This window comes from Tamandua tetradactyla, chromosome 4, assembly GCF_023851605.1.
Source record: "Tamandua tetradactyla isolate mTamTet1 chromosome 4, mTamTet1.pri, whole genome shotgun sequence".
Classification (NCBI taxonomy): Eukaryota; Metazoa; Chordata; class Mammalia; order Pilosa; family Myrmecophagidae; genus Tamandua; species Tamandua tetradactyla.
In genome coordinates this window covers 35,009,995-35,029,838 of record NC_135330.1, presented here as the reverse complement: position 1 = coordinate 35,029,838, position 19,844 = coordinate 35,009,995, and the positions used below count along the sequence as shown (strand labels likewise).

Genomic DNA, 19,844 nt, shown 5'->3' with positions numbered 1-19,844 from the left:
ATAATGCTGCTATAAACATTGGTGCGTAAATGTCCATTTGTGTCCTTGGCCTCATGTCCTCTGAGTAGAGACAGCATATAGCTGGGTCCTGTTTTTTAATCCATTCTGCCAGACTATGTCTTTTGATTGGAGAGTTTAATCCATTAACATTCAGTGTTATTACTGCATGGGTAGTACTTTCTTCTACTATTTTGCCTTCTGGATTTTATATGTCATATCTAATTTTCCTTCTTTTTAGCTTTACTCATAGTCTTCCTTTCTACACTCTTATCCACACCTCTCTCTTCTGTCTTCATATCTGTCTCTAGTGTTTCCTTTAGTATTCCTTGCAGAGCTGGTCTCTTGGTCACAAATTCTCGCAGTGATTTTTTGTCTTAAAATGTTTTAATTTCTCCCTCATTTTTGAAGGACAATTTTGCTGGATATAGAATTCTTGGTTGGCAGTTTTTCTCTTTTAATAATTTAAATGTATTATCCCACTGTCTTCTCACCTCCATGGTTTCTGCTGAGAGATCTGCGCATAGTCTTATTGGGCTTCCCTTGTATGTGATGGATTGCTTTTCTCTTGCTGCTTTCAAGATCCTCTCTTTCTCTTTGACCTCTGACATTCTGATTATTAAATGTCTTGGAGTATGTCTATTTGGATCTGTTCTCTTTAGGGTACGCTGCACTTCTTGGATCTGTAATTTTAAGTCTTTCATAAGAGTTGGGAAATTTTCAGTGATAATTTCTTCCATTAGTTTTTCTCCTTTTCCCTTCTCTTCTCCTTCTGGGACACCCACAACACGTATATTCATGCGCTTCATATTGTCTTTCAATTCCCTGAGTCCCTGCTCATATTTTTCCATTTTTTTTCCTATAGTTTCTGTTTCTTGTTGGATTTCAGATGTTCCATCCTCCAGTTCAGAAATCCTATGTTCTGTCTCTCGAAATCTACCATTGTAGGTTTCCATTGTTTTTTTCATCTCTTCTACTGTGTCTTTCATTCCCATAAGTTCTGTGATTTGTTTTTTCAGACTTTCAGTTTCTTCTTTTTGTTCTTTCCCTGCCTTCTTTATATCCTCCCTCAATTCATTGATTTGGTACTGATGAGGTTTTCCATGTCTGTTCATACATTCTGAATTAATTGTTTCAGCTCCTGTATGTCATTTGAATTGTTGGTTTGTTCCTTTGACTGGGCCATATCTTCGGTTTTCCTAGTGTGATTTGTTATTTTCTGCTGGCGTCTAGGCATTTTATTACCTTAATTAGTTTATTCTGAAGATTGCTTTCACTTCTTTTATCTAGGGTTTTCTTGCTGGGTGAATTTGTTGTCTATCTGTTCTTTGACATTCCATTCAGCTTTATCTGGACCTTTAGCTTAAGTTTTGTTTAACAGAGGAGAGTTTTTCAGTTCTTGTTTTCTTGTTTCTTGCCCTGCTTATGTGGTACCTTTCCCACACACACACTTAGGAGGGTCTACTTAGATATTATAGACCCCAGCCAGATTTTCCCAGACAAAACTGGCCTCCTATCAGGAGGAAAGAGTCACCTGCGTCGGTTTTCCCTGAAGGTGAGACCCAGCAGGTTGAAAGACTTTCCTGTGAAGTCTCTGGACTCTGTTTTTCTTATCCTGCCCAGTATGTGGCGCTTGTCTGACTGCAGGTCCCACCAGCATAAGATGATGCGGTACCTTTAACTTTGGCACACTCTCCCTGCTGGGGGCATGGTGGAGACAGAGAAGAAGTTGTAGGCTGGTATTAATGGCTTCAAATTACCAAGCCCTGGTTTCTGAATTCCTTGATGGAGGGATTCCACCTGGGTGGGGCTTCACCCCTCCCCTAGGGAAGGCACACGCTCCAGATAAGCCCCCAAAAGAGCTCACTTCTGCCTATGCCTGGGGCAGTTGCAGCCTGAAAAGTCCTGCCACTGTATCCAGAGGCAGTCAAGCCTTTGTAGCCACAAAGCCACAAAGCCACAAAAACCTCTGATTCCTTCTTTTTTTTTTTCCCCCTTTTTCTGTCAGTCCTGCCCCCTTGGCGCCGGGGCAAAAATGAGCAGCCTCCGCTTTGATCAGGTTCACCTAAGCTGGGGGCCTATTTTTAGTAGTCAGAATTTGTTAATTAGTTCCACAATTGGCGTTTGATTGTGCCCAGTCCCTGCTGCTGGTAAAGTCCTTTTCTTTCCCCTCTGGGAAGCAGCCTGTGGGGGAGGGGCGCTGGCCGCCACAGCTTTGGGAACTCATGGTTCTGGGGAGTGCTCGCAGCCGTTCCAGCTGGTCCAGACTGGGGAATGCTGTGTGTCCCGTCACTATCGTGGCTCCAGGAGCTGTTCTGTACTGTTTCTGGTTATTTAGTAGTTGTTCTGGAGGACGAACTAAAATGCGCACGTTGTTAAGCCGCCATCTTGACCCGGAAGTCCGAGTAATTTATCTTTAATTTAGATTTTTTACTAGGTCACTAGCCTTTTGCCAGTTCTCAAGGTAGTCATAGCAGCATCTTATATGTAATAATAATCATTTTTGAAGCATCTACTGTATTCAAAGCAATCTGCTAGTCGTATTCTATTCGTTCTTTCACTTACTATTTAACCCTTTTATTTAATAAGCACTTAGTAGCTATTTGTTGATTTGATTTGATTTTAGGACCCTTAACCTTTTCTTGGAACTTTCATAAACTCTACATATAGTTAAATCCAATAAGTGTGGGCAGTGTTAGGGATGTCTTTGGGGGCTTAGCTATTATTTTTTATGAATTACAGTTTGGCTTGACAGCTGTCCTTGTGTTGACAGCTCTTCTGATTATAGCAGTTGTCAAACTCCATCCTTAAACAGGTTGTAAATCCTGGCTTCTTCCGATTAAAACTGGGTCAGAGCCAATCACAGGTTAACTAAAGGCCAGTACTCTACTATGGTATGTCCTTATCAGTTCTGTCTGAATGGGCTTTGTGTAGCAGCAGGCTAAAGCTTATTTGCCTATATTTTACCTTAATGTTTTTGAATCTTCAGATACTGGTCCTCCTGTTATTTTGTGCATAAACATGATCCTTGCTGAGAAGTATTCTGGTATATGTGTGGTCTTCTTTGAAAATGGCCTGTTAGCCTTCTTCCCCTCCTCTCTCTCTACTGAGAATACTAACATCATTGCATCTGTGTCTCCCAGGGGAAATCAAGGCTTTTCCTTGCACATGCAGTCATGTGCTTTCAAAGTGGGCAGGTTTTGTATCCTCATGAGCCCTCTGTCTTCCACGTAAAGCACCATCTGTTCTGTTCCTTCCACACTGTTGCAGGGCAGTAAGAGGAGGCATTAGAGTGAAAATAAATAAAATAAAAAAAAGACAAATTCATCATCAAAACCCTGAGGATTAATGGAGTCAGAAGACTCACTGCTCTGAATGAAAATTCATCTTCACCTGTGCCAGTGTCAGGGCTGCCTCTATGGCACTTGACAAATAGAGGTTCCCAGGGTACCATAAATTCAGCAACTGTTCTAATCCCCATAGACTTGCTCAAGCTTTTCAGAGATGGGCTTATGACTTTTTTTTATTTAATTTCCCAGCGTATTGTGGGCACCGATGTATTCCCTCATTAATTTAGTAAAATGTTATCACCTTTCCCTCTCTTCCTTCTCTCATCTTCTTTGCCTTTGTCTGTTTTGAGGGGGATAGGCAGCTCACACATTTTTGAATGAAGTCTCTACGTTGTGAATTGTGCTTCACTAAAGATCCCAAAGGTAAAAAAAATCAATTAACTAATGAATTTCATGCAAAATACTAAATTCCCAGCACTAGTTAGATGGAGAGGAGAGTACAAAAAGCATATACTCAAGTTACTCACCAACTAATTGGGTGTGCAAAGCATATTTTTTCAACAGCTATTTGTTAGGTACCTATATGTACCAGTAGACTCTGTGCTAAACAAACATAAATGAGGCTTATCATAAGTGAATCTCCAGGAGTACCACAAGTGCCGTCCTCATACCGGGATAAGATTCACCTGTATGGTTCCTATGGGTCCTTAAAGTTAGTTTTTTCCCCTTCTTTTCTTTCTACCACAGCTTCCTGATTATTGATAGCTCTCATATCAGTTGTCTTTGCATAAACCCAAGTGTTTTGTAAATAAAACTCCAACCTTTAAGGACACTATATCCCTAGCCCTGAAGTACTGTTTTGTAACCTTAAATAAGAAATTTAAGTCTCACTTTATAGTTAAACTTGAGCTAAAATTTCATTCACATCTGTCAGATTAGAGAATTATGTGCAACCCAGGTAGCCTTACTTAAAATGGTTGGCTATAGTCATCTAGAATGTGAAACTTAAAATTGTAAACTCCCTATGGGTTGATATCCGTAGATTATATCATATCTCAGTGCTGGAAAAGTCACTTCATCATACAGCCTGTGTGAAATTAATGCCCCTTTGTGTGAGATGAACAACTTTAGTGTCTTCAGCTGTAACATAGCAAACATCCACCTAGTCCTGGTCTTCATGCTTAGTAGTCTTAAGTACTGGGTTAGATTTGAGCTAAGTGTTACCTGACAGTTCGTGGCAATTATTATCCTGAATTACAGATTTCTACACTGGTAAGTGTATTCCTCTGAAACTGCTAACAGATCCCATTTAAAAACCTAACCAAGTATTTCTTGTGATAAACTGAGACTGATAGCTGCACTGAAAAGGAAATGGTTATTGCTTAAAATGTAAACATCATGCAGCTAGTTCACAGGCAGGATAAATATCTACTTCCCACGACTATTTGATACTAGGCAATGTGTCTTTAACATTGGTCTTCTATTTCTATTTGAATGTAAGTTGGTGCACAGTGATTCATAGTTAAGCCCTTCTGAACATTTTTTAAATGTTCATTAAAATTATTTGGAGAGGCAGTTTTGAGTTCTCAAAATGATTTAGGATCCTAAACACTTTCTGTTGAGTCCTGGGCCTTAATAAAGGATAATCTGGTCTCTACATACCTCCCTGTCTGTGGCATCTCTCAAGTCTCAGGAGCTACTCCAAAATATGGTGCCAGCCAATTCACAGCTGCTTCAGATTTGAACATGCAGTGCTTTCTCTCTACCCTTGCCCCTACTCTCCATTCACTCACTTATCAGATATTAACAGCATTTATAATCCTGACAGCATTCTAAGTCTTATACCACTAAGGCAGAGATAGGATTCCCAAATGGACTTATTCTAGTTTAAGAAAAAATTTCTACCTTCCCACTTAGATGAACCGCCTCTGAGCCTATATTGTTATGGACCAGAGTTTTGTGCCTAAAGTCTATCAGGATAGGTAATCTGAAGGATCAGCAAAGCTCTCCCAACATAGCCTGGTTGTTGCTGTTGACTCTCTGCCCACTTTGCAGCATATAGCCAGGGGACCCTGAGCTGAAAGCTCCTACAAGAGAAAGGAAGACAGTGAAGGGAACCAGAGAAACTACTTCACTTTTTACCTGAGTAACAATTGAGGACAAGAAAAGAAATGGCATAGAAGCACACCTAGACACATCATAGTGAAACTGATAGAAGCAAAAGATAAAGAGAAAATCTTGAAGGTAGCCAGAGAAATAATAAACATTGCATAATAGGATCAAATATAAGAATTTTATCAGACTTCTCATCACAAACTGTGTGCCAAAGTGTATGGATTGACATCTTTAAAGTATTGGAAGAATTCTGTACCCAGCAAAAATGTCTTTCAGAAATGAAGGTAGCATAATGACTTTTTCCGACAAAGCTGACAGAATTTATTACAGCAGATCTGCACTACCAGAAATATTAAGGGAAGTTTTATAGGCAGAAGGAGTATGATTTAAATTTGGATCTATACAAAGAAATGAGTCACAAGAAGTAAAAGTCAGGAAAAATATATCCTTAGTTTTATTTGTTTTCAAAGACAAATGACTAAGCAAAAATAGTAACTATTGTGGAGTTGATAACATGTAGAAGTCAGCGTATGACATTGACATAAAGAATGGGAAGCATACTGTTTGTTGTAAGGTTCTTGCACTATATGTAGATGATACAATATTATTCACAATCCAAAAGAAGGCAAGAAAAGGAAAAATAAGCAAAGAACATATGGGACAAATGTAAAACCGCTGACAAGATGATAGATTATATCAATAATCACAATAAATGATTGTCTCAACACCACAATTTAATTATAAAAGCAGAGATTAAAAATAAAAGGATGGAAAAAGCTGGGCCTGCACCAATAAAAATAGTGGAATAAGATGCTTCAGAACTCTATTCCCCTATAGAAGCTTTGAATAACCAGCAAGAACTGGCAGAAATATCTTTCTCAAAGTTCCAGAAGATAGTTAAAAGACTGCAGTAACAGTGTGAGGACCAAAACAAGAAAAAGGCTACCTAAAGGTATTAGGTTCTCGTGGCACCCTGACTGGCCCCTCCCCAACTCTCACCAGCTGGGCATGGGGCCAGCCTATGCCCCCAGTACAAATCCCTGATCCCGATTCCAACCCTCACACACGTACCAGGAGCATGTATGTCTGGCTCAGTCTATATGGTAGTGGTCTGCAGGACCTGGCATCACAGAACTAGCCCTGCATGTTAAAGGCAGCTCACTGAGCTCTCCTACAGACTGCTGTGGGGAGAGCAGTCAAGTCATGCTGCCTGGGGCAAGGGATTGCTGGCTGTAGGACACACCGTATAGTGCCCAGGACTGTCAGGAAATTGTTCAATAAGGACAAGGGGTCATTTGTCCTGTGTAAATGGAGGAATTTCTAGGGCCACATGCACATGCAAAGGAAAGACACTTGGACAGAAACATTAGGGAGGCCACTATGAAGCTATTCTCTAAATTCATGCATGGATAACCTCTGAAGGTAAGCACTTGCACAAGCCAATCTGCAAGGCTGGGAGAGTGTTTTCTTTTTTATTCCTTCCCCTTTTTTGCTTTTTGTTTTTTGGTTAGTTCCCAGCAATCAAGGAAAGCTCTGTTATAAAACTAGCTAGAGATAGGTAGATAGATAGATAGATGGATGGATGGATGGATGGATGGATGGATGGATGATAGATAGATAGATAGATAGATAGATAGATAGATAGATAGATAGATAGATAGATAAAATTGTTGCGATGTGCTTTGAAATTCATTGCTTTTTGTATATATGTTATATTTCACCAAAAAGAAATAAAAGTGTACTGTGATGATAAATACCCAGTTATATGATGATATCGTGAACAGCTGATTGTACACTCTGGATGATTATATGGTATGTGATATATAATACATATCAATAAAAAATAAGTAATTTTTAAAAATTAGATATAAGCTTAAGGGACAGATACCTCAGAGTTGAAATTTCAGTGATAATACATTGAAATATCTAAATGTCCAAGTTTCAGCAAACAATTACAAAACATACAAAGAAACAGGAAGCAATGGCCCAGGCAAAAAAGAAAATTAAAGCATCAGAAACTGTCAGGAAGGAGGACCAGACCTGGCACATACCAGACAGACTTTTTTTAAGTGGTCCTAAATATGCTCAGAGAGCTAAATGAAAACATGGATAAAGAAATAAAGGAAATCAGGAAAATGATAGGTTAGCACAAAGGCAATATCATTAGAGGAATGGAAATAATGCAAGGAAACAAGCAGAATTTTTTGTACTGTACCAAGGACTACAGTAACAAATTCAAAATTCCCTAGAGAAATTTAACAGCATATTTTATTGGAGCTGGCAGAAGAAAGAATAAGTGAACCTGAAGATAAGACCATTGAAATCATCCAGTCAGAGGAGCAGAAAAAAAGAAAGGATGAAGGAAAATGAACAGAGCCTGAGGAACCTATGGGACACCATCAAGTGTATATTCATTGTGGGAATCACAAAAGGAAAATAGAGAGAGAGCAGAGAGAATAGTCAAAGAAATAATGGCTGATAATTTTCCTAATTTAATGAAAGACTTGAATACATATATCCAGAATTCTCAAGGAACTTCAAACAGGATAAACCCAGGTAGATCCCAGCATGACTATTGTACTTTTGGTTGGTAACTCCACTTTTTACTTCCTACAGGATCTAAAAGGCAAATGCATAAAATGTAATGATAAATCAATGGTTGGAGACTCACAATGCAATTTGTGATAAGAACTACATAGAGGTGGGGTGGGGAGAGAGGGTTTAAGAACACAGTTTGTGTGTACTGTTTAAGGAGAGTTGATATCTAAACAACCTTAGGGTGATTAACTTAAGCCCCAGGGTGTCTACAAAGAAAATATTGGACTATATGTATGCTCTCAGAGACAGAAATTAGCATACAGGTAGCCAGGGGCAGAATGGGGAGTGAGTGGTAATAGGGAATTAATACATTATGGGTGTATGATTTCTGTTTGGGAATATGGGGAAATTTCAGTAAAGGAAGTTAGTGAGGTTATACAACAGTGTTAATATAAGAAATCCCACTGAATGCTATGCTTGGGAGTGGGTGAGATGGGGAAGTTTATGCTGTAGATGTTCTCATAGTTTAATAAAAAGAATAAGCAACTAGAGACAAAGACAATTAAATGTAATATATGACCCTGGATAGGATCCAGTAAGGGAGGAGAATAGGCCAAAAGGGGATACAGGGAAAAATTGAAATATAGACTATAAGCTTTATATCAGTGTAAAAGTCTCTTGAACTTGATAACTGTACTTAAAGTCATTACATAAGTGAATATCCTTGTTCTTAGGAAATGTATATGGCAGTATTATGTTTAAGGAACATGATGTATATGATTACATTTGTGTTAGAAAAATGGATTGATAAATAAACAGAGACAGATAGATAGATGAATGATTGGATGGATTTATAAATTGATAATGGATGGATAGATTGAGATGGCAAATGTGGCAAAATGTTAAAATTAGTGTATCTGGGAACCTGGGGGGATAGGGGTATATTGGTATTTTCTGGGATTTCTGTTACTTTTGTAACTGTCTTGTATGCTTGAAAGAATTTCAAAATAAAAAGGTTTTTTGAAATGGATGGAAAAAGCTCTATCTTTCAAGCAATCAAAAGCTGGATGGCTGCAAAGGAGAAGCTAAGCCTCCTTGTGATTATGCTTAAGAATCACCCCCAAAGAACCTCTTTTGTTGCTCAGATGTGACCTCTGTCTCTAAGCCAATTTCAGTAGGTGAACTCACTGACCTTCCCCCTACATGGGACATGTTTCCCAGGGGTGTAAATCTCCCAAGCAACATGAGACAGAACTCCCGGATGAGCCTGGCCCTGACTTGTGGAATTGTGAAAGCCTTCTTGACCAAAAGGGAGAAGAGAGAAACAAGATGAAATAAAGTTTCAGTGGCTGAGAGATTTCAAACAGAATTGAGGGATTATCCTGGAGGTTATTCTTATGCATTGTATAGATATCGCTTTTTACTTAATGGTTTATTGGAGTGGCTGGAGGTTTCAACTTGAAACTGTTGAACTGTGTTCCAGTAGCCTTGATTCTTGAAGACAAATGTATAACTATATAGCTTTTACAATGTGACTGTGTGTTTGTGAAAACTTTGTGGCTGATGCACCGTTTATTCAGGGTATACACAGATGAGTGAAAAAATAAATGAACAATAGCAGGGGATAAGGGATAAAAAAAATTGGATAGATTGAAATACTAATCATCAGTGAGGGGGAGGGGTAAAGGCTAGGGGATGTATGAGGCTTTTTCTTTTTTCTTTTTATTTTTATGGAGTGTTGCAGATGTTCTAAAAATGATCATGGTGATGAATACACAACTGTGTGATATTGTGAGCTATTGATTGCATACTTTGGATGGATTTGTATGTGTGTGAAGATATTTCAGTAAAAATATTTTTTAAGAAAAGAAAGCTGAGTGGCTATACAAATAACAGATAAAGTCAACTTTGGAATGAGGAATATTACAAGGGACAAAGAAGGTCATTATATTGCAATAAGGGATCAATTCACCAAAAAAATGTATACCAATCCTAAATGTGTTTGTATCTAATAACAGAGCTTCAAAATACATAAAACAAAACTGATAGAACTGAAGAGATAAATAGATAAATCATTGGTATAACTGGAGACTTTAATACTCTCTTGGCGATTGATAGAGTAAATAGACAAAAATTGATCCAGGATGTAAAAGATAAACAGTATTATTAACCAATTTGACTTAATTGACATCTGTAGAACACTCCATCTAATAAACAGTTAATGCCTATTAATTCCCATTGTTTTTGAGTAAATATGAAACATTCACGAGGATAGACCATATTTTGGGTCATAAAATAAACTTCAGCAAACATAAAAGAAAAGACACATGGAGTTTGTTCTTTGACTACCACAAAATTAAATTAGAAATCACTAACAGAAACATAATCTGGAAAATCCCCAATTATTTGGAAATTAAACAATATACTTCTAAATAATCCATGGGTCAAAGAAGAAGTCCATGTGAAATTATACATTGTGAACTGAATAAAATGAAAACACCTATCAGAATTTATGGGATAAGTGAAAGCAGTGCTTACAAGCAAATTTATAGCTAGATGCTTTTATTAGAAAAGAAGAAAGGTCTAAAATAAATTATCTAAGTACCCATCTTTTAAGAAATAGGAAAAAGAGCAAATTGAATTCAAAGTAAGTATAAGAAGAAAATAATAAAGATCAAAGCAGAAATCATTAAAACAGAAAACCAAAAATCAATGAGATGGGAGTACAAGGGTAGTTCAGTGGTAGAATTCTTACCTGCCATGCGGCAGACCTGGGTTCAAACAAAATTCACCAAAATTAAAGTAATCTTAAATACTGACTATTAATTATATTAACAGTCAGTAGGACTAGACAAAGAGATGAGAATGTAATCAAGAAAAATGAAAGACTTCCAGGAAGAGTCATGGAGTCCTCAAAGAAAATAGAGGAGGTTTTCTGCCATGTTGGCACAAGATGGGCTAAAGCTCAGGAGAATTTCTTTGGAGCACATAATAAAGTGCTTTCTTTATAAAGGAGATCAAGAAAAACAATGTAAGATTTCCAAGGTCCTCTACTGGAGAAGAAGATTTAATCCATACCAGGCAGATAGAGAAATGCTTTCAACATCTAGAGGGAGCGCAACTGTAAAGAAAGGTGGAGCTCATGTCCAGAAAGGGACTGCTAATCCAGCTAGAGCAATAAATTTAGCTAAGTCTATCCTGAGTCCACATGGCATTAGGGAGGAACACTACTAAAACAAGAACTAGGAAGATGTCTTTGGGTATCTGAAAGGAGAGTAAAGAAAGAGCTTTGCTTTGAGACAATGCCTACATTTCAAGACCAGGTAATAAAATACAGACTTCTTGATTCTTATATTTCCTTGATTCTTACATTGTCTATATCACACTTTTCTCAACTTCTATGACACCACATTCCCCTAGTGTTCCTATTTCCTTACCAGCTGCATCTACGTAATCCTTTTGAAGGACCTCTTCTCTTCTGTGTGACCAGTAAACACTAGAGTATGCTAAGGCTCAGTCTTAGTTTCTTTCATTTCTCCACCTACAAGTTCCTCTTATATGATGTCAGCCATTCTCATTGCATTTGGGAAATGTGTGGACAAGGCAGACCTAAAGAATAGAAGGAAACTTCCTCAACCTAATAATATCCACATCTAATGTCATCCTTATTGGTGAAAGACTAGGAACCAGGCAAAGATGTCTACTCTCCACTTTTATCAGCATTGTACTAAAAGTTCTAACAAGGAAAAGAAATAAAGGACATATAGATTGAAAAGGAAAATATAGAACTGTCATTATTTGCAGAAGACATGACCACAGCAAAAAAGTTCAGCAAGTTTAAAGGATACAAGATCAATACACAAAAATCAGCTATTCTGGAAGAAAGGTCAAAGATGATGGTAGAGTTATATAGAGAAGGTAGGGTTTAATAAGTGAGTATGATTGCTGAATCATTACATTGATATTTCTTTTAGTCTCCAGTATCTTAGAGCAGTTAGAACTAAAAATCTAAAATTGTGGAATTGTAACCCATACCAAACTCTGAAATCAGTTTTATAACTAATTGCTGTGATGTGCTTTGAAGTTTATCACTTTTTTATATATATGTTACTTTTCACAAAAAAAGAAACTCAATTGTGATGATAAATGCACACCTATATGTGATAATATTGTGAATGAAATATTACACTTGTACACTTTGGATGATTACATGGTATGTGAGTATATAATATATGTATCAATAAAAATAAATTAATTTTTTTAAAAAATCAACTATTCCTATGTACTAGAAATGAACAATTGGAAACTGAAATTTTTAAAAAGTACTGTCAATATACAAATATCAATTGATTTTCTTTATTAGCAATGAACCAACTGGGAGTTGAAATTTAAAGGATATTATTCACAGTAGCCTCAAAAAATTGCAAAATTCTTAGGGAAAAATCAAACAAAATATGTGCAAGATTTGTTTGTATACTGAAAACTTCCAAACATTGCTGAGAGAAATTAAAGAAGCTCTAAATAGTGGAGACAGATTATTTCGTTCCTGAATCAAAAGACTCAATATTAAGATACCTATTCTCCCCAAATTGATCCATAAATTCAACCTGATCCAGATCAAAATCCCAGAGTGGTTCTTTTTGTAAAATTTTACAAGCTGACTCTAAAAAAGATATATATGGAAAATCAGAGGACCGGGAATAGCCAAAACGACTTTGAAAATGAACGAAGTTGGAGGACCTACTCTGATGTCAAGACTTAGTATAAAGGTATAAAAATCAAGCCAATATAGTATTGATATAAGAGTAGGGATATAGATAAATGAAACATGATAGGTAGCCTAGGAATAGACCCAGTTAGAAATAATGAATAGATTTTGACAAGTTGCCAAGGTAATTAATTCAGTGGAAGAAAGGATAGTCTTCAACAAATGATGCTGGACAGTTGGATATCCATATACAAAATAAGAACCTCAACCCTTTCCTCCCATTCAACACAAAAATATGCTTGAAGCTAATCATAGACCTATATGTAAAAGCTAAAACTATAAAGAACTAGAAAATCTTTATGACCTTGAAGTAGGCAAAGATTTCTTAGAATGCTAAAGGCACAAATTATAAAAGGAACTATAATAAATTGGGCTTGATCAAACTAAAAACTTTTGCTCCTTAGAAGACACTCAAAGTGAAAAGACAAGTCATTGGCTGAGAGAAAATATTTATAAATCATATACTGGGAAAAGATATAACAATATATAAAGAATTAACAATTTGTTAATAAGAAAAATAACAAAGATGTGAACAGATACTTCACCAGGAAAGATAGATAGTTGGCAAATAAACACATTAAAAAGATACTCATTATTAGACTTTAGGTAAATACAAAATGAAAATCACAATGAGAAACTGCTGCAGACCTAACTAGGATGGCTAAAAAAGTTTTTAATGCAAAGTACTGGCAAGGGTGCAAAGTAATTGAATTCATACTTACTGGTGTTAATGCAAACTTTGGAAGTTTGGTAGTTTCTCATAAAGTTGTACATGTGCTTGCTTTATTACTCACCAGTTCTATTCCTAGATATTTACTTAAGAGACATGGAAAAAAAACAGGTGCATGTAAAAACCTGTACCCAAGTGTTCATACCACTCAGCAATAAAAAGGAAAGAACTACTTGCAGCAACTTGGTTGAATCTCAAAAGCATTATACTAAGTAGAAGAAACCAAACACAAAAGAACTATATGCTGTATGATTCTGTTTCTAGAAAAGGCAAAAATATAGGGACAGAAGTCAAATCAGTGGTTGCCCAGGACTGTGGGTAAAAGTGGGAGATTGACTATAAAGTGGCAGGAGGGAACTTTTTAGGGTGATGGAAATGTCCTATATTTTTGTTGTGATGGTAGTTACACAAGTGGATACATTTGTCAGAATTCATTGAATTTTTTAAAAGAATGAGTATTCCAACTCAATAAACCCCTTCTCCCCCCCCCCCAAAAAAAAGCCTCTTATTCTGTATGTTACATGGCACAATCCAAAGTGGATGAATGTAAATTATAGTTAAAAATATAAGTGGAAATTTAATAACTGGCATTATTAGTTTTTGCCTCTTAAGCTTTTCATTTCCCAACTACATAAAATGTGTCTGTTGATGGGGGCACCATTAAGAATGTTGAGTAATTCATATCTCTTTCAAACAATTCCTCCAGTATGGTAAGGGAGATTACTTTAGATGGTTCTTCAGTCAGGATGGTCATATAATAAAAATCTATTTAACAGAAGTATCCAGAAAAAATTGCTAAAAATCTTAATCTCACAAGATATGTCTTCAAAAAGTCATGTAATACAATAGAGATAGCCATATATACGGCATGATTGTTTCTCCCTCTGTGCCTTTTCTTTTCAGATTCCAATTTTCTCTCCCTGCTGGAATTGTCAACATATGGATATCCCTTAGGATCACTTACTCATCATGTCCCAAATCAAGATTATTTTTTGCCCTTCATAATTTTCTGCTTTTTTGCTGTTCCAAAAACTCCTGTTCTTCTTCCCCTTCCTTATTTTAGAGATAATGTCACCAACATCCACATGGTCTCCCAGACCAGAAATGTAGATGTCAGCTTTGATTCTTCGTATCTCTGACTTTTAATTTCAGTGACTCTCTCATTCAGTCCCTTTTTATATTCATACTGACACTGGTTTATTTCAAGCCCTCCTCACATTTCCTCTGAAGGACTACCATTGTCCCCTAAATGATCTACCTGCCACAAGTTTTTAGGCTCTCCAAGGTACTCTTTATAGACTTATCCTAAGACAGAGGCCAAATTATGCCGTTCCCTTCCTCATAAATGCCAGAGGGTCACTTGATAAAACCCAAACTTCTTAGTATGGCATTTAAGGCCTTTCATAATTTGACTTCATCTAGCCTCTCTGCTCTCTACTCTCTATTCTTTTTCTGAGCCAGCAGACCAGTCCTCTCAACATTCTCTGCTCTTATGCCTTGGCTAGTGTTGTTTTCTCACTGTCATGCCTTTCCTTCTCAGCTTACCTGGAATTTTGCCCTTTCCTTCAAAACTCAGATACATATGGTATTTTTCCTGATCTCTGTTTTCTCCTTCCCCCATGCCTTTGCAGTTTGGTTCATGTCTCTGCCACAATACTTATTCATTCTTTCGTGCTAGAATTGGCTATTTTCATATTGGTCTCCTCTGCTGTTTTATAGTGAGTTTACAAGAACAGGAATCTTGTCTAGATACTTTACAGGATTGGTGCAGTATAAGTATACCATTTTACTAATGGTCATTTTAATCAAGCTTCTTTACCTGTCTTTCTTTCCTTTTCTTTTTTAACCTTTTTGTTGTTTTTTTTGTGACTATTCACACTAAAAAAGGAGTATGAATATTGAAAAAGTATATAAAATATATGAGTTTAAAATACAGTTTCAAGAAATATACACACCACTTAGGAAATGGCATTACCAATGTCTAGGAAACCCCCTGTGTTTACCTGTCCAATCACATAGCCCTTGCTACCACTCCCATCCCTTAGAAACTACCACTATCCTGAATTTTACATTAATGTTTCCTTCATATCCTTTATAGTTTCACTCCATATTTATATCTCTGAGCAATGTTATTTTGTTATACATGTTTTTAAATTTTGTTTAAATGAAGTCATACTATATGTATTCTACTGACTTGCTGTTTTCCTTCTGCATTATACTTTGGAGATAAACCTATGGTGTGTGAAGCTATAGCTCATTAGTTTTCATGCTGGAGGATTTCATTGTAAGAGTGTACTATTTAATTTTTCCATGTTATTGTTGATGGACATTTGAGTTGTTTATAGTCGGGGACTATTACAGAAGTGCGGCTATCTATATTCTTCCAAATGTCTCCCAGCAAACACATGCAAAAGTCTCTAGAGAGTGTATAACCTGGATTAGAATTGCTGGTCAAAGGGTGTATACCTCTGTTTGCATATACCTCTGGTATGTTTACATTTACATGTAATGCCAAATTGTTATCCAAAGTGATTGTGCTAATGTACACTCAGCAGTCTAGAATAGAGTTTCCCTTGCTCCAGTCCTCCTCAGCTTGATTTTATCCAAGTATGGTAGTTAGATTCAGTTGTCAGCTTGGCCAGGTGAAGGTACCTAGTTCTGTTGCTGCGGACATGAGCCAGTGGTATGTGAACCTCATCTGTTGCTGATTACATCTGCAGTCGGCTAGGAGGCATGCCTGCTGCAATGAATGATGTTTGACTTAATTGGCTGGTGCTTAAATGAGAGAGCGCAATGTACGTAGCACAGCCCAAACAGCTCAGCATACCTCATCTCAGCACTCGCTGCTCAGCCCAGGCCTTTAGAAATGCAAAAAGAAATCACCCCAGGGAAAGTTGTTGGAACCCAGAGGCCTGGAGAGAAGGCCAGCAGAGACCATCCTGTGCCTTCCCACATAAAAAAGAACCTCAGTTGAAGGTTAGCTGCCTTTCCTCTGAAGAACTAAGGAAAAAGATCCCCTTTTATTAAAAGCCAATCCGTCTCTGGTGTGTTGCATTCTGGCAGCTAGTAAACTAGAACACCAAGTTTTTCATTTTTGCTAAATCTAATGAAATGGTATCCCTGGTTTTACTTTTCATTTCCCTGATTACTAATGTGGTTGTTCTTTTCTTATGTTTATCAGCCATTTATATTTCCCTTTTCTGTGAAATGCCAATTTTTGCCTTTAGACCACTTGCCTCAGCACTTAATGGATCTTTGTTTCCTCCCTGATCTGCCACCAGCTTTGTCAAAATCAAGTTTCCATATATGTACAAAATAGACGGCTTTCTATTTTATCACTTTGATCTGTTTCTCCGTCCTTACCATCTTTATAAGTCTCGATATCTGTATGTCCTTCATTCCTTCTCTATGCCTTGAACTTATCAATAGCAGCCATTAATATCATTTATTTTTTTTAAATGTTAAGTTCTTTGGAGGGATAGTCTGATTAGTCAGCCAGCTTTTATTTTTTCAATAAATTTTAAAGTTGTTATTTATCCACTTACCTCTTTTTCAAAGACAAAAAAACAAAAAAAAACATTTCCTCTGACATTTTACAGTATTTTTAGCCTTTTGACATAGCCCATAAACCTCTCATTATTCTAAAATACAGATCAAAGTAAAATTGATAAATGATTGTATGTTTTGTTCTTACCCTTCATTGTATCGTTTTAGCAGCAAAACTTTTTTATTTATGTATGTTTGTTTATCGGCAACTAGAAAGATAAACTTCATTTCCTAGCACTTGAAAATGCACTGTAATAACCAGTTCTCATTACAAGGTCTGAACATCCTTCAGCCACCATAACATTTCTTGTTGTTCAGGTTTCCTTATTGCTCTGCATTTGTCTTTCCTCCTGAAGTAGTTTTTCTTTGTCTCACAGCAAACGTGTTTTCATATTTGTTGATTTTCCTTTCAGCTGCCGCCTGTGAGTTTTTGGACATCGTGGAGCTGCTGCTCGAGTCTGGCGCTGACCCCACAGCCCGCGACCAGGATGGCTGCCTCCCGGAAGAGGTGACGGGCTGCAAAGCGGTTTCTTTGGTGCTACAACAGCACACAGCTGGCAAGGTTTAATCAAAAGACCTGAAAGCCACAGTCTGTACCAGCATAGAGCTTCAGGGATGAAAGAAAACTGCAAAAATAATACTCCTCTACCATTCATCTTTGGTATGCACTGGCTAATAAAATCAAGACATTCCAAAGAACTGGGATTTTGAAGTATCAGCAATTCATTCTACCTGCATACATTCTGGGGAGTAGAGTTTTGGTGATGAACATGTGTACTGTGTATAATACAATCCAATTCTGCTGAGCGTGTTCTGAAATTTATCACTGCTCTAGAGGGTACAGAGAGGAGGAAACAGATCATATTTTACAATATTAAAAATGGCTGCTGTTTCAAGAAAGAAAAAACATGCAAAAGCCATTGCACTACACAGACAATTAGGGAAGTTTCATGAAATTCCAATGTGGTAGAAATCAGATGAGCTTGTGGCAGTTTGTACAGCAAGTCTGAATAGATAGCTAACATGTCTAAAATTGGCAGACAAAAATGGGAGGGTAGGAAAGTGGAGCATTAAGGTAAAGAAAGCAAAATAGAAAAGATATAATTTATCTCACAGGAGATTATAGAAGAAGTCAGAACAACAACCGTAAATTCTGAAAACCTTTAGAATAAGATTCAGCCACCTCATTCTATGATTTAAACATGGATTCTGGAGAATTCACCAGATGGGTCAGAATTCCTTAAACTCACCTTCAGAGTTTAAGGAGGGAGAGATTTCCTTAGAGTCCTTTTAATTTGCTATGAAGTTCCTGTCATGTGTGGCAACAATTTCAGGCCTGAGCTGTTGAATCTATTTGAATCTAATGTGAAATTATGCTTAATGTCCCAATATGTATGTATTGTTGACATAATTTCTGTATACCTGAAGAGCTTCTCTTTTTAATTAAAAGATAGACAAGTATGCATGCCACTGTTAAAGCTGGCTCCCTACATTTGTCCTTTTAAGCCTAAACAGTTCTACCTGGGGAATTCCTTGGCATTTCTTATTATATAAGGAAAATGGATAGTTGGCTTCAGAATGAAGTAAAAAATGAATTGAGATGAAAATATGACTATTTAAAAGGTGATCATTTTTCTAACAAGTGTCACTATTAAGTAACAAACATGCTTAGTGGAGCCCGCAACAGTGGACAAGATTTTCATTAGCTTAACCTGATCTGTCCTTTTGGAACAAGTCCTCCAGAGCAGAAAGGAGGCACGTATAGGGCTGCTTATTTTGTGATTTTTCTCACCATGACTTATTTTTCTAAGATGTAAACCAAAAGCATTCACCAAGATTATTCATTTTTGAAATTTTTCTTGAGTATCTGTGAAAATGAAATGCATGTCAGTATATTTCAAAATGTTATTGTCATTCTAGTAGAACTTTCTCTTCATTATCTATTCTTTCACTACAGACTTAACTTCATTGCAACCTACTGTTTAACTAAACACTCTCATGTTCCATTTCAATGTGTTTAAGAAACATTGTAGGTTAGTTACAGTAAAAGTGAGCATGTTGCATGTGGGTTTTTTTATTAATATTACTTTGGGCATCTTTAGAACATTAGCAAATCAAAATGTATTTATTCTTCTTAGATTAATAGGGTAGTTATCTGAGCAAGAAGCTAGCAAGGAGCTCCTTTTTTCACCTCTCTTTTGCAATTTGTTTTTAATGCTTCTAAGATGAATTTTTAATTATCTGTCTTGCCACACCTAAAACTATATGATTGTTTTTAAGCAAAGAATATAACTTGTGTTTTATTGAATTTTAAAGGTTTCAAATTTACATTAAAAAATCTTTATCACTAAAAACAGCCATCAACTTAACATTTTCAAATGTATTATAAAATCAGTTTCCGCCATGTTCCCTAAGTGGAAACCATCTAGTTAAAGTCATAAAGTGGCTAACTGAACACATTTGTCAGGCTTGCAAGTAGTTACTTTTTGCTGCTTTACGACTTGCATTTTCCAAACTATTTATAAATTGCCTTTCCTACTGTTTCCTCATTCTCAGTTTTACTTCTCTACCATAAAAGCATACCTAACTTCATTTTCCCATGTCCTTAAAAAAAAGAAAAAAACGTTGCTTTTTCTTTTTCTTCCTTTTCTTTCCTGAAGATAACTGATCAAAATAATGCTAGTGATTCTTTTTGTATTTACTATTTATTAGTAATTTGTTTGCCCCTTCCCCCCCTGATTTAAAAGGCCTTGATTAGTTTTGTCTCACAGTACTCTTGATACACATGCATGAAAAATTAGAACTGGAAAGAAAATCATTTAAACAAACATCAAATAAAAAGCAAAGAAAAGTATCTGAA

At 36.6% G+C, this 19,844-nt stretch overlaps 1 protein-coding gene across 1 annotated transcript in view; it reads left to right on the top strand.

Moving 5' to 3' along the window:
- ACBD6 (acyl-CoA binding domain containing 6) overlaps window positions 1-19,844 on the top strand; it is a 319,330-nt gene extending 299,486 nt beyond the window's left edge. The window contains exon 8 of the mRNA XM_077157162.1: window positions 17,398-19,844. Coding sequence (XP_077013277.1) covers window positions 17,398-17,552 — 155 coding nt within the window. The 3' untranslated portion in view covers window positions 17,553-19,844. The remainder of the gene's footprint in view (window positions 1-17,397) is intronic.